Source organism: Rhinolophus hipposideros, assembly GCF_964194185.1.
Source record: "Rhinolophus hipposideros genome assembly, chromosome: 1".
In the NCBI taxonomy this organism is placed as follows: domain Eukaryota; kingdom Metazoa; phylum Chordata; class Mammalia; order Chiroptera; family Rhinolophidae; genus Rhinolophus; species Rhinolophus hipposideros.
Genome location: NC_138047.1, coordinates 20,258,063 through 20,273,699, shown reverse-complemented (window position 1 = coordinate 20,273,699; position 15,637 = coordinate 20,258,063). Strand labels below are relative to the sequence as shown.

The 15,637-nt window shown below is 39.8% G+C and overlaps 1 protein-coding gene across 6 annotated transcripts in view; it reads right to left on the bottom strand.

Annotated features, from left to right (window-relative positions):
* Positions 1-12,780, bottom strand: part of LOC308508722 (ubiquitin carboxyl-terminal hydrolase MINDY-3) — an 85,918-nt gene extending 73,138 nt beyond the window's left edge. For 2 of the 6 annotated variants that reach the window (XM_081075902.1, XM_081075903.1), the window contains exons 1-2: positions 12,429-12,742; positions 1,145-1,224 (exon numbers count right to left, since the gene is read on the bottom strand). In XM_081075902.1, coding sequence (XP_080932028.1) covers positions 1,145-1,224; positions 12,429-12,522 — 174 coding nt within the window. In that variant the 5' untranslated portion in view covers positions 12,523-12,742. Of the gene's footprint in view, positions 1-1,144; positions 1,225-12,428 lie in introns of all 6 variants that reach the window. The other 4 variants (XM_081075904.1, XM_081075906.1, XM_081075905.1 and 1 more) reach the window with 4 other exon arrangements.
* Positions 12,781-15,637: the final 2,857 nt, after the last annotated feature.

Genomic DNA, 15,637 nt, shown 5'->3' with positions numbered 1-15,637 from the left:
ATTTGCATAGGGGCAGGATAAGGAATCTTTAATTCCAATAAGATTCCTAAAGCAACCAAAATCTGCCTCAGTTACTCAACATAACATTTCTAATAACTATATATTTTACCCTTTATATTCAACAACTCCCAGGCAAAGTTCAAACATTCAAATTTTTTTAATTTTTAAAAATTTTACTAATGCAAAAAATATATATATCAAATCTTTAAAGAAATAATGGCCTCTAAAGGACATATTTTGGAATCAACCACAAAGAGAATTTATTTCCCTCCTTTGGAGAACACCTTTTAAATTTAATAATGTAAGTGTATGAAGTATAAGGTTTGAAAGAGAAATTTACTTTGCAGTTAGCAGTTAAGGAATGCATTCTTTATGCCCAATGAATAATAAATACCATATTAAATATTTATTTTTCAAAACCTGCTGATTAAAACATAAACAATAAATCCAAGCTTTTCCTATAACAGTTTTAAAGTTACACTGCTATTCAGATATTATTAGTGTAACAGTAAATTGAAAATTCAACTTTTGTGTTTTACAATGTAACATTTATAATAAATCAGTCTTTGAAATTAAAACATATAACACATCAAGATTCAAAATCAAAGACAAATATTCAGATTAACCCTATCTTTTGCGTAAAGAAAAAAAAATCTTTGAAATCAGTTGCTACTGATTTTAAAGTTGAAAGCCTAAAATAGTATATACTGACTTATTTTGAAAATTTATACAATTTTATGCCATGAAAACATTAACTCATTTTCAACTTTTTAGGAAAATTATTTTTTATAGACAGAACAAATGAAAATAGTACCACTGCCACAATGTAATTCTCTGTAAAATGTTATTATTCAACAGGATCACTGTATTAGAAAGATGTGTTTTTCCTAGTTTTCTAAAAGTCAGGGAACACCTTTCATGTTTCTTTGAAAATAAGGATAATCAAAAGGCTTTTGCTGTATAACCTACTCATGTTCTGAATTCATTGTTATTTTGGATATTTACAGCAATTTACACGAACAAACGTTAAGAGGTAAGTCATGCCTCATGATTACATAGAGTGGTCATAATTAGAAAACAAAAAGTAAAGTATGAAATGTTTGAATGCGTCCCTCTAAGGAGTTGGTAAAGTAGTCTATGTTACCTGAACAGGTGCAATAACAGCACAGGGGCCACCTTCAAACTGTTCTAATGCGGATCCCTCTGATTCACTAAACACAAACCCTAAAAATGAAAGCAAGTAGCAAAGATTAAAAACATAATTCAGGTAGCAGCTAAAAGAATTTTTAATATACTTTGCTTAGAGAAAGATCACTTATCACAACAGCAAAATATCTTCAAGTCAGTCAGGTGCAGTGGTTAACTCTTTGGGGGGATCGAGGAACCCTTTGAAAAAAATATGGAGCCTATTCCATGCCCCCGTCACATGGGCACACACATACACGCACACGCACACGCACACACACACACATAGTTTTGCACCCAGGAACCCCACTAAGTGGACTAGGGGAATAAAGTGAGGAGTTTAGTAAAAGCACACTAAATCTGATTGCTAAATAATTTAATTCACTTGAAGAAAGGCCAGTCTATCTACTGAATTCCAACAGAGTTTTAGGACCCTTTCATACAGTATCTTTTTTTCGTTCCAATCTTTGAGTCATACTCTACAAGCTAAAAATTAAGTGGCATCATATACAGTGAACGTGCTCATATTGGAGCTATCTTTCTTCAGACATTACCTGACCAGTACTGACTGAGAGTAGCCAGTAGAAGCTCCCAGAGAAACTAGCACACAGCAGCACAGGGACAGAAGCCCGGAGAAGAGAGGCACTCTCTGTGTAACAGTCAGGGAGTCATGTCACCTCTCTAGGCCCTCAGTGTACTTCTCGGTAAAATGATCACTTCCAATTCCAACAGGCTAGGGTATGTCAAGTTCATTCGTGGTTCTACTTCAGCCATCCATCCAGCAAACACTTAATGAACATCCTCCTGTACCGAGCATTTAGGACATACGCATGAAAGACACCCCCTGGTCTGCAGGTGCCAGCAGCTCAGGTGAAGACGGACATACAAACAAATAATTAGTAACACAGAGGAATACATGAATGTCACAACAGAAGGATGGAGCGAGTGTTGTGGATACAGGAAGGAATGACTTCCTCTGCCTGGCGAAAGTCATAAACCGTGCCTTGGAAGCAGATCTAGAACAGGAATTTGCCAGAGAGGCAAGGGTGGGAGATAGACTTTCAGGTAAACACTTTGTTTTAAAGGATAAAAAGGGTTGGTAACAGCATAGCAAGTTTATGGATCAGAGAGAAATTTAATGTACCTGAAGGGTTTGGGGTAGGACGGAGGAGATGGTAAATAGGAGAAGAGGAAACAGACCAGAGGCTAAAGCTGGGAAGGGCCACTCCATGACAAGAATTCATTAAAGTAGTAATATGAGCATACTGGTTATTTTTCTTTTCTAAGGACCCGAGTGGGGATGAGGCCGTTTCCACAGCCCTGTAGAGACAGAGCCAACCTAATAAAAAGCAACATTAGTGTAGATAGGAGAAACTATATATTCAAAGGATATTTCTGTGGTAAAAAATAAGATTTGATTAGTATTCCCAAGTGGGGCAAAGGGTCAGTACAAAAGAAATTAAATCTGACTTAAGTTTCTAGCTTGAGATACTAGGTGATAGGAGGCGAGGGAAGAAATACTGTAGAGGACCCCACCCCATCCAACCTCCTCTCCCTCTACCTTTCAATTACTCTCTTTCAAACAGTATTTAAACATGTATCTTACACATTTAAAAACAAAACCACAAAATTCTCCTTAAGATTCCACCGAAACTCCTTGCTATTTGCCCAAAGGAAATGAAAACTTAGGTCCACAACAAAAATGTGCACACAGTTATTTACAGCACCTGTTCATAATTGCCAACACTTGGAAGCAGCCAAGATGTCTCTCAGCAGATGAATGGATAAAACTGTGGTCCATCCAGACAGTAGAAATTTAGTCAGCACTAAAAAGAAATGAGCTTGCGAGCCGTGCAAAGACCTGGAGGAAACTTAAACGCATTTTACTAAGTAAAAGAAACCAATCTGAAAAGGCAACCTACTGTATGATTCCAACTATAGGACATTCTGGAAAAGGCAAAACTATGGAGACAGGAAAAGGATCAGTGGTTGCTATGGGCTGTGGGGGAGAGAGGGATACACTGACTGAGCCCAGAGGGTTTTTAGGGCAGTGAAACTGTCCTGTATGACACTGTAAGGGTGGGTACATGTCATACATTTGTCAAGACCCATAGAAGGTGCATCACCAAGTGTGAACCCTAATGTAACATATGGGCTTTGGGTGACAATGACATATCGATAGAGGTTCACTGAATGTAACAAATGTCCCTCTCTAATGGGGGGCGTTGACAATGGGAAGACCATGCATGTGTGAGGGCAGGGGGTGCATGGGAAATCTCTGCACCTTCCTAATTTTGCCATCAATCTAAAACTGCTTGAAAAAAGTAAAGTCTTAATTTAAAAAAAAAGTCATTTCACCGTTAAAAAACCCCACCCCAAACTCCAACCGCCACTCTCTCAAAGCCCACCCAGTTATCTATATGCACTGTCTCGATTTCCTTAACCCACAATAATCTGTTTTTCAACCGGTGACTACATCAAACTCATTCTCATCCCAAGTTCATCAATGACCAACAAAGGCTATTTCTCAAGCCTTCTTTAATCAGAGCATCATCTGAAATCTGACCAATGACTTCTTAAAAAGCTTTGTCCTCTGGCTTTGTTGGTCCCTCTTATTCCAAATTTTCCTTTTCTGTTTCTTCTCAGTCTCCTTTATCAACTCCTTTTAAATATGACTGTTCCTCAGGGCTTGGTTCTAGAATCCATGTTCTTTTCGTTCTACATATTCTCCCTGGATTTCCCTGTCTGGTTATAATCAAATAATTCCAGCAGAGCCCAGCTTGGCCAGGCACAGTCTAACTGCCTTAACATAGTCCTGTACCATCTGGCTTCTGCCTGTATCACCCACCCCGCCCCTGGCCATTCCCCCTCTTTACACGCAGCCATGCTGAGCTCCTTTCATGTCCTCAAATAGCCATTTCCCTCTGGTTCCTCCTACCCTTCGAACATGTTGTTCCCTCAGCTTGACACACATACTAATGCTTTCTCTGAACAACTCCCGCGTATCTTTTAGGCCCCTTCAGATAAGACCCTCCTGGTTCAAGGCTCCAAAACACACCTTGTATCTGTCCATTTCCATCCCATCTCTCGTCTACCCTCAGGTTAAAACTACTATCATCTCTCACCTAGATTATACTGTTAAGAGTTAATAGTTTCCAAACAGATCCTCCCATTCCACCCTACCCCCTAACACTTATGTATAAGTCATACAGTTAATAGATAACCATACAGAGAAATATTTTATATATGGAATGTGATTTTGTTACATCCTGCTTCAAACTGCGATGAGAATAAAACTTAAACTACTTTCTTTGACGTAGAAGACACTGTATCCACCTCGCCTCAGTTCACTCTTACCCTCACCTACAGTGACCTTAGGCCCTAGAACCACCCAAGGTCTTAACCTGGGGCCTTGATGCTTGCTGTTCCCTTTGCATGAAATGCTCTTCCTCCCTCTCCCTTCCTATAGCTGAATCCTTCTCATTCTTGAGGACTCAAGAATGCCCTTGGACTCAGTTTAGGTATTAACTCCTCAGAGAGAGATTCCCTGACAAACCTGTCTATGCAGATCTCTCCTACCATGCCCAGAACAGCCAGTACTTACCATATTCTGTAATTACATTATTGTTTGTTTACTTGTTTATTATATTTCTTGCCTTGTAGGTATCTTGCGTGTTTCATTGACCACTGTTTTCCTACTGTGTTAATGCTCAGTAAATACTTGAAGTTTTGGGAAGAGGAATAGGAGCGTTTGTTTCTGGGAATGCCAAGTTCAGTCTTAAAAACCATTTGGCAACATTTCAAACGAATGGGAAATATAGGCCTGGAGCTTAGGGCAGGGTTTAGGATTAGAGATAGCAACTTGAATCATCCGAAACATGGCAGTTAAAGTGAATGAGAACATGTAGAACAAAGATAATGCCTTTGGGAACATTAAAAAGTGAGCAGAGGCTGAGTCAGCAAAGGAGACTGACAACAATTACAAAGATTAAGAGAAAAATACACTGAGGTCCTAGAAAGGAAAAACCAGGAAGCAGAGACTAGTCACCTGTTACAAATGCTGCTGAGTTAAAAACTAAATTAAAATACTGGATTAAGCATGTCACTGGAAATACTAAAAAAGTAAACTGGGAGCGCTGGGTAGAGTAGCCCTATTTTAAAGGGATGAGGTACGATTCAGAATACCCGGAGAAAGAGTAAATGGAAACTATTTGTTAAAAAAGTACAGGGAGAAAGGATAGCACATAGGGTAGTTGAATAAAGAATTATTATTTTTATAGACTAAAGGGCATGAGTTTAAAAAATAAGGAAAAGTGTGATTCTATGGGAAAGAAGAAGTTTAAAAACTCCAAATCCTGAAAGAGTGGAGAGAGTGTGGTGTGGTGGAGCAAGGAGTGGCTCAAGTGTGTTCTACAAGGGTCCTAGAGACGCTTTCAGGGGACCCGCTGGAGGATTTTCATAGTAACACCAAGACATCTTTGCCCTGTCCATCGTGTTGCCATTCACAGCGAAGGCATAAAAGCAACACTGGATAAACCGTGGTGCTTTACACACACCACGGGCAGAGCCATCAATCAAGCTGCCGCAGTCACCGCACTAGTAAAGACCACCATCTGCTCTCAACACAGAAACAGCCAGGTTCTCACTGATGCAGTCAAGACCATTAATTTTATCAAACCTTGAACTTGAATACAATGTCCTTTTAAAACATATTCTGTGTGACAAAATGAAAACTACCCATAAAGCACTTCTGCTATGTATATGCCACAGTGTCATGACTAATAGCGGTATCAAAATAAGGCACATGAGCAATTTTTTGAATTGTGAGCTGAACTAACTGCTTGTTTTGTGGAGCAGTAATTTCAAGCTTTCAAGCAATAACTAAACTTTTGGAAGACTTGTGCCCACCACTGTGAGCTTGACAGCTTCTCAGTATTTTGAGAGATTTTTCTGATGACATCAGTGGTTATGATAATACATGTAATTTTTGACGTATAATGCAACGTGTTAATATTTGAAAAACCAGTGCACCAGTAACCGGTGCACCAGTAACGTCCAAATGACCAATGTATGCTGTTAGAAATTAATGTATGGGTAAAAGGGCCATTCAAAGTACAAGAACAACCAATGAAATTCAAGTCAACAGAGTATAAAACGTTTATTGATGCAGCTGCAGATTCTGTACTGCAACGAACCTCTAAGAAACTACCACTTGTGGAGTTTTGGTGTGGTAGCAAAGAAAAATATCCGTAATTATCTAAAAAGGCTACTATAATACCCTGAAGTTACCAACTACATATCTGGGTGAGGTTGAATTTCTGCATAAACTTCAATCAAAACAACATACTGCAACAGACTGAATGGAATAGCAAGTGGTAGAATCCAGTTATCTTCTAATGAGCTAGGCATTAAAGACATTTGCAAAAATGTAAAACGATGTCATAGGTCTCATTATTTTTTTAAAAATGTTTTTCATATTGAAGTCCTTCATAATTTTTAAGAGTGCAATAGGGCCCTGTGTTCAAAAAATTTGAAAGCCACTGGCCTAGGAGAAGTAACTCTTAGCAGGCTGCTAAGTGAAATATTTAGGCAAATAGGAAGAGATGTTACTCATTCAGAGTAAGGAGAATGAAAGAGGTCGAGAACTGAGATAATTTTAATTTAGAAAACTGTAAAAACTGGCAAGCACAAAGAACTAAGAGAACCATCGAGGGCTAAGATTTAAGTGCTCCATTTGTACTAACACTGGCCACAACTGTCTGCAGCAGTACAAGCAGCCTGGGAGAAGTCATGTACACCACAGGGTAAACGGAGGACTGAAAAAGGTGAGTAGGATAAACTTAATCAAAACAAATGAGAATTAAGGGAGCTGGTTGTCACGTTAAGACAACCAAATCTCAGGTCCAATCTAGAAACAAGAGGTGAAGCCAAGCGGCCCCACTCTTTCTCCTGCAGGCAATAAGGACAGGGTCCCTGTGTTAGGCCTATGTGAAGAGGTGACATGAAGCTCTGTCAAGCTTTCAGGGTAGGTAAGAATTATAAATCAGTAATGGATTCTTGCTTTCCTTAAAATTAATAATGTAATGCAATTTTCAAGAACCGTGGGTGAAACTTATAATTGGAATGCATTATAATGAGTGGCTTTTGTACTGTAGATATAGAAATCCCATGGAGACAATTCTAGGCAGATCTACTTTATGCCAGATTCTGTTTAATTACGGAACATATGTTTGAGTGTGTTAGCTGATAACGAACAAAGACTATCAGAGCTTAAGAGGAAATAAAGTTAACTAAATTAAGTATTCTATCTTAAAACAGGACTATGCTAAGCAGGTTTCTCCTTTTATGATAAGGTTTCACGTGAGTTTGAATTTTTAAGGACAGAGTTATTTTTCTTGTCATGTATTCTCATGTCAAATTATTTCCTAGTTTTAAAAGGAATTAACATCATAAAATGGCTGCTTTTTCTGATTAGGTCTGAAATAGCCATCTGAAGCATCTGATCCAAAACGTACGATTTTGTATCACATTTCATAGTACTACAGACACAGAATTCTGTTAGTCGTGTAACTCACAACTAATTTAAACCTGAGCCATGAGCCTTTTTGAATTTTTCAGTCTTTTATTATCATGACTTATTATGTACATATACATTATTCAAACCAGTTTGACAACTGCTGCATCTATAATTATGGTCTGCCATGTAAACAAAAGGCCAGGGAAAGACTTGATTTGTCACTATGATTTACATGACCCTGGCTGACTCAGATTTGCACTGGGCCTTAGTTTCCTCATCTATAAAAAGGAGGATAACTATATTTATCCTTTGCTATCTCTCAGGGTTGTTGCCAAGGATTAAGTAAAACTTCCAAAAACTGGAAAGCATAATACAAATGTAAGATAAATTATGACAGATACTGTGATATAAAAAAAAAACCATTATGTATTCAAAACACTAAGAAATTGACTGTCATATAAGCTTACAAATTGCGAGTTTAAAAAAAATTTGGATATCAAGTGAATTATAACTTAGGTATGTTGGAAAAAGGAAAATCTATACTTGAGAGAAATAAAAGGCTTCCAACAACAACAAAATCTCTGAAATTAACATGATCTACGGTATTAACTTATCCTCAGTTTGGAAGAAAAATTAATGATACTTGTGTGTCATTATATTACTTTGGTAAATGTTAAAATACTTTGTAATACATAGCTAAATATATTTTAGAACTTTAATCCAAACGTATTAACTCCTAAATACCTTTTATACTTATAGTTTAACGGATCCCCAAGTTTTCCTAACCTATTTAATTTCATTTTACGTAACAAAAGCTGTCCTATACTCAAAGTCCAAAACCTTAATTTCAACCATTTCAATCAACTACAGCTCCACCCAACTAAAAAAAAAAAAAAAAGTTATAAATATCAAAAATGGATTTCTTCCTTCCGGGATAATCTTTATGTCAAACCATAAAATAACTTAAAGCTTGGATAAAGGGGGCTTAAAAAGGAAAAATATGGTTTCTCAGAGTTGACATTCTAGATCAGGAGTTGGCCTGTTTTTCTAAATGCATTTTGGACCGCAGCCACACACACGTTATCTAGGGCTGCTTTTGCTGCAATGGCAGAGATGAGCATTGAGACAGAGATAATAAAGGCCATGGCCTTTACAGAAAAAGTTTGCCAAACACTGAGCTAGACAATCAATACTAAAAGGAAACAAATTCCAAATAAGTCAAAATGTTTTCACTTCTAGTAAGATTACTACTTGCTTCTGTCAGATCTAGAGGGCTTGTATTTTGGTTTGGAGGGGATGTGATCAATCTGACCACTTCCTACCACCTTCACTACTGCTAACCTGGTACAACCCCTCTGAGTTACAACTGGCTCTAATTTGATTTTTTTATTATTATTATTAAATGTATTGGAATGACAGGGTTAATAAGCTGCCGGGAATGTAAACTAGCACGGCCACTACGGGGATTCATCATTTCATATTGTATCACTCAGTCCACTACAGTCAACCCTCAAACACAGCAGTCAGACCAATCTTTTCAAAACTTATCATGCCGTGTCTCGTTTGCTCCAAACCTTCTAACGAACTCTCATCACATTCAGGATAAAAGCTAGTGTCCTTACAATGGCCTATAAAGCCTTTTATAATTTGGGCCCTATTATTTCTTACTTCATCTTTTATTAGTCTCCTTTTCTCTCATTGCCTCTCTAGCTAATCTAACCTCATTCCTGTTCTTTGAACAAAAAGCCAGGCATAGTCTGTATTGTCTTTTATAATGGCCATTCTCTCATACTGAAACATTCTTTTTTCAGTTATCTGCATGACTAATTCAGTTACTTCAAGTGTTTGCTCAAATCTCACCTTCAAATGAGGCCTATCCAAGCTACCCCATTCCACAATTCCTTATTTCTTTACCTTCTACTACATATACTTACTTTGTGCTACACTGTTTATTTTTCCTATTCTCTATCAAGTCTAAGCTGCAGAGGCCTGGAACACTGTTGTAGTTTGTGGGAAGGAGGAATGGGAGAATAAGTGATGCTTAAGAAAAAGGAGGTGGAAAACACATGCTTTTCTTTCAAAACAATTCTAGGCAACTCAACAAGAGGAAAGCAGACAAGAGTATAAATTTCCGTTTAAAACAACAAATTTAAATTATGTGATTTATTGCCTTTAAAATAAAAACTGGCAAAACACCCACAAAACCCTACTTCTGTTTTTAAAGAAAAAAGATTTGCAGAATTACCTAAAACTGCCTAATGAATTAAAAGAACAACTCTGTGCTACTCCTGAGGCTTATTGCTTAATATAGTGTCTAAAACTGCCAAACGAATCAAAAGAGAAAAAACCAAACAAAACAAGTATGTGCTGTGGCAACTCCTACAGCTTATTATTTTAACATATCAAAAGAATTTTACATGACCTACCAATATAGTTTTATAAATGGAATATCCCAACATAATTCTATAAATATTTACCCCCAAACATTTTATATCTGTAACTAGCTTCCAAAAGACTAATGAGATTAGCTCCAATTCATTGCAGTTATAGACTATGAAATAAAGCCAAAGTTAATGTCACAATATGAATGCAGTGTGGCAAATGCAGCAAAGCAGTGTCTTGTATCTAGTCCCATAATCCCAAATTACTGCCACAGTAATCTTTAGCAGTTGGTTCTGCCTCTAAGAATGAATAAATGAATACAATGGTTAATACAGCAAAACCAGGAACAGCAGCCTTCTGATTCAGAGGTTATAACTTAAAAATATATATTTGGTCACCTTAAAATCTTGATCAATTTAAGACCCTGAAGAATTACATATCCACAATATAATTGTATTCTCTGAAAAGCAAGAAAAGAAATCCTTTATTTTGAAATGGTATTGATTGAGTGAATCTTATTGAGGAACTTCTGCATGACTAAACTGTGGCAGAGTATTCTAAGGTCATTACAAAGTTCTATTTTAAATAATGATTATCAAATAAACAATAACAGCTTCTTGTAATTGTCAGGGAACTGCCAGAGAGGGATCTTTGGCTTGGGTTACAATGAAACACTTTTTAAAATCAAGCTACCATTTTCTGAGTGTTTACTATGTGTCAGTTATTGTGCTAAGTGCTAAGTGTATTTACCCTTCTTTCATCCACACAACAACCCTATAAGATTGACACTACTATTATCTGCATTTTACAGAGAAGGAAACTGAGGCTTCAATAAGTTAAATAACTTGAACCTAGAACCTAAGCATGCTTATTCCAAAGCCTGCTCTGAACCATAACTACAACTCCCTCTCTGAAGTCTCCTTGAATCTGCATCACATATTAACAGAAATGAGGCTGAATGTTACCTATGTTCCATATTGTAAATGCTTAATTAATGTTGACCAATCACACTAAACCTAAATTTTTCTTAATCCTTCACAGTCTTGTATACTTTACAGCTGTTTACTATTATGGTAGATAAGTTGAAAGTAAGTTTAAAAATAAAATCTGTAAACGTGGGTGTCCAAGATTTCAGAAAATATTAGTTAGTTAAGTGACATAATAAAATGTACAAAAAGAGCCAAACTAATGACACATAACCCTTTCCCAGTTCTATCAATTTGTACCACTTTGGCCCAGTCATTTAGGCCTTCCTTCAGGACTCATTTTTCTCACCTGTGAAACAAGAGTGATGGACTAAATAACCTAATTGAGTGTAATACATGATGATTCTAAAGTTATCAGTTCTTAAAGGAAACACATCTGGGAGGGAGGAAGGGCTTACTTATACCCTGAATTTGTGTTAGAAAATACACATTTGAAGTGGGGGCTTTGGTTTACTATGCTTAAATTCCCCCAACTCCTTTGAGAACAGGATATGGTTTAATAATAATAGTAATAACCAGCTATTATTTATTGGCCTGTTTTACATACATACATTACCGACTCCAAAGACGACACTCTTATCCCCCCTTAACTTCACCAGTCTTTCCCAAGTCCCCTTAGGTGATGTGTCTGTGGTGTTTTAATACTAAAACTTCAGAATTAGGGAAAATTACTAGTATAACGTGTCCAGCCCAGAGTCTGGCACAGTGCACAAACTCCATAGACAGTCATTTTTGTTTCATTGTTATTCTTATTATCAACAACCCTCTCTCAGTAACTCAAACCCCGCCTGGCTGAGCAGACCGCACAGGAGGTCCTCCGTCCCGAAGCATCTCAGCACCGGGGACACGTCGGGTTAGGAGAACGCTTACAGCGACCCACCCGCACTCACGCACGGAGCACCGCGGCTACCACGTGACTAAACCCAGGCACACAACTGCTCTCTGCAGTCAGCCACCTTCACTTCCCTGTGGACGTCCCTGTCTCCGAAATTAGACCCAACGCCAGTAACACACAGCCTCGTGCGGGAACGAAGACCCGGGCGGCCGCGGCGCGTCCTGAGAAACCGACCCGGCGACACAGGACACACCCTCCGTGTCCCGCCTGCAGCCACCCGGCTCCTCTGCAGCCCGAGGGCAGCCCAGGGAGCGGCCAACGAGCTGACACCGTTGCCCGGCGCCCCTCTCCCCGGCCCGGCCCCCGAGGCGGCAGGGAGACGCTGCAGCGCCCAGTGGCGGCGCCGAGCAGGGGACCGGGACCGAGTGCGGGGCGGCGGGCGGGCGGGCGGGCGCGAGCAGCGTCACGGCCACGCTGTCACCGGCCGAGGAAGCGGCGCTGGAAGGGAGAGCCGGCCGGGTACCTTGCGTCCAGCGGCAGAAGATGGTGTCGGAGAGACCGGGACTGCTCCTGGTGCCCCAGACCAGCTCCACCAGCTCTTTAGTCAGTTCGGACATGATGGGCTACCGGCGAGCGGGGTTTTGCTTCCAGGACTCCTGCCCCGGCACATGGGGAAGGGGCGGCTCCGGAGACAGGAGTCGCGGACGGCAGCAGCAGAGGGGTTGGGAGGTTAGACGCAAGGAAGACGAATGGAGAGATCTACAAGCAGGCAGCGCGACTGTCAAGCTCTGCCGGCAGTCTCAACGGCAGCTGAGAGTTTCCCTACCGGAAGTGTCCGGGCCACTTCCGGCTCCTCTGTGCTACCGCCCCACCCCGGAGGGCCCGGGACTTACCTCCCCGGAAGTGGAGTGGGGAGCGGGAAGAGCGACGGACCGCGGTGGAGGCCGCTGGTGTTACTGAGCTGCGGGCGTGGATTTTAAGTGAAAGTGGTGGCTTTTGTGTTGCTAGGCACACCATATCCCAGGGGCGTCGGCATATTTCTCACATCCTGAACCACTTCCTCCGTCTGCGCGCTACTCTGGTTTTAGCTGGAGGCTTGAGACCCAAGCCCTAGAGCCTAAAGCGTAGTCTGTTCCTTAAAATTTGTAATATTAACTACTCTAAAGTACAACTGCAAGACCATGGTTAAGTTTCAATGAGAAAACATGCACGTCTGTGTAGAGAGCCCTCACTAAATTGAGGTTGTCAGCATCTCTGTGCCTCAATGCAACTCATGTAAAGTTGAAGCAGCTGTTAACATAAATGAAGAGGGTGGTGTGATGCGCATTAGAAATGTTTCTACCAGGTGTAATGCAGGTTTACGAAGCTGTTTATAGGAAAACAGATTCAAAGCAGCCTGTTTGTAAATGGTAGAGCATTTCATCTCCACTTTTTCAGGCTTATATGGGCAACACCTGAAGTGAAGCCCAGGTTTTAATCACTGACAAACATTCAGTTAAATTTTATGTGCGAAAACTTCTATTTCTGCTGCTTAAAAATGAAAAGATCTTTACATTCACTGACCTTTGAATTTAAAACAAAAGGGTAAAATTTGTTGGGCTCCTTCCAGGTTACGAGTAAGAGGGTTTTGCTAACTTACTTAATTTCTGACTTCAGCAACCTTTGCTATAGTGAAAAGGAATTGGTCAAAGTGCCCAATCATATCCACAGCCTTTCTCCTCATTTTCATTCCCTTTGGAATACACTTTACCCTAAATTTGCAAAACAATCTTACTCGTTTTTCAAGACATAGTATAAATGCCACTTTTAATAAGCTTCCTGCTTATTACAATCTAAAGTAAAAATGTTCGTTTCTAAAATTCCATAGTACCTACCTTGCTTGTAACTTGCTTATGACAATTATTGTCATCCTTGTATTTGTGTCATGAGGGGTCTCTGGTCCTGCTTCAAGCACAAGAATGCAGGACATGGTGAGGCCAAAAAGGAACACCCACGGAGCCATAGATGGGGGAGTCATATCACTATAGTCTCACTGGCCGCTGGGTTGGAGACACAGGAAACAGGAGCCACACGATCCCCAACCCACTGTACACTTCTCTGCCAACCAACCAAACCAAGCAATCAAAGCAGCCACGACAGTTATATCAGTGGCCAATTGGCTAACTGGTAACAGCTGATGGCCAACCAGCCACAGCTGATGGCCATTTACTACCCGAGCCAGCACCTTTCCACGTGAGGGCAAGTGCCTGGAAACTACTCTCTTAACTCTGTCCCCACAATTTGCAATCAAGTACACGTATTTACTCTTCTCCTGGGATATAAATTTATGAAAGCTAAGAACATATCTTATTCATAGTTCCTAGAATGGAGTCTGGATCTCTGTAATTATTAGTTGAATGAATGAAACTTACCTTTACTAGAACTTAAGAATTCACTATCTTCCAGCAAGCGAGGGATCAGGGGATATACCGAGTTTCCCCCAAAATAAGACCTAATCGGAAAATAAGCCCCAGCATGATTTTTCAGGATGACATCCCTTGAACATAAGCCCTAATGCATCTTTTGGAGCAAAAATTAGTATAAAACCCGGTCTTATTTTCAGGGAAACATGGTAGTATTGACTAGTCCAGTTAAATATCTTAATATTTGCATGGTGCTTGATAATTTACAAAATTATTTCCCTTCCTGAAAGACATAGAAGGGCCTATATTCATGGAGCCTATGAGTGGCAAACCTCTAAATTTAAAAGCTTGCCACATTTTTCTTCCCATTAATATAGGAAAATATTAATAGTATAGTATATACTGAGGGTGCTAAAAACGTGTATACACATTTTAAGTGATGTTAACACTTTGGTCAACGTTGCTCAAGCAATAGTTCACCATAATCAGAAGTGTCTGGACACTGATGGTAACCACTTTGAGCACCTCTTCTAATTGCAGAAGTCGAACATGACTTGTATTCATCTTTTGAGTATTACAATTTTAATAGTTTTTTCCTTTCTTAAAAAGTGTATACATACTACATCACATTTGTTTTCTTTCCTTTAGTATACGGATGGTTGTTGTAGGTTTAATTATCTATAGATATGAAGTAAAAGCTTCCTGTGGGGACAAAACCCCAAAAAACAGTTTCCAGGCTCTCGGCCTCACATAGAAAGGTGCTGGCTCGTGTAGTAAATGGCCATCAACTGTGATCAGATGCCAGCAGCTGTGGCTAGTTGGCCGTCAGCTGTAACCCGTAGGCCATTGGCCACTAATATAACTGCTGTGGCTACGCTAGCAGGAAAGGAATGGGGGCTAGCAAGAAGATGGTGGCTGGCAAGTGCGGACTGCTGTTAGGCAGATTATGTAGATCCTGCTTCCTGTGTCTCCAGCCCAGCTGCCAGCGAGAATATATTGGTTTGACTCCCCTACTTATGGCTCCATGGGTGTTCCTTTTTGGCCTAGCTGTATCCTGCGTTCTTGGGCGGGGAGCGGGAGCTGAGACCCTGCCTGAAACCCTGCAGGACAAATGGCGCAGCCAGCAGGGTTCCCTGCGTGACACTTCCCTTTCAAAATGTTTTTTTCTTAATAGAATATTTCTTGATCTGTGATTTTTCTTAGTGTCCAGCTTTGGTGAAGTTGGCAAAAATCTTGGGTGGATATTGATAACTATGTCCTTTTCACCTTTAGGCTATAGTCTTTATTTGCAATGTTTAAAATTTTTTAATTAGCGTGATATTTTTAACCA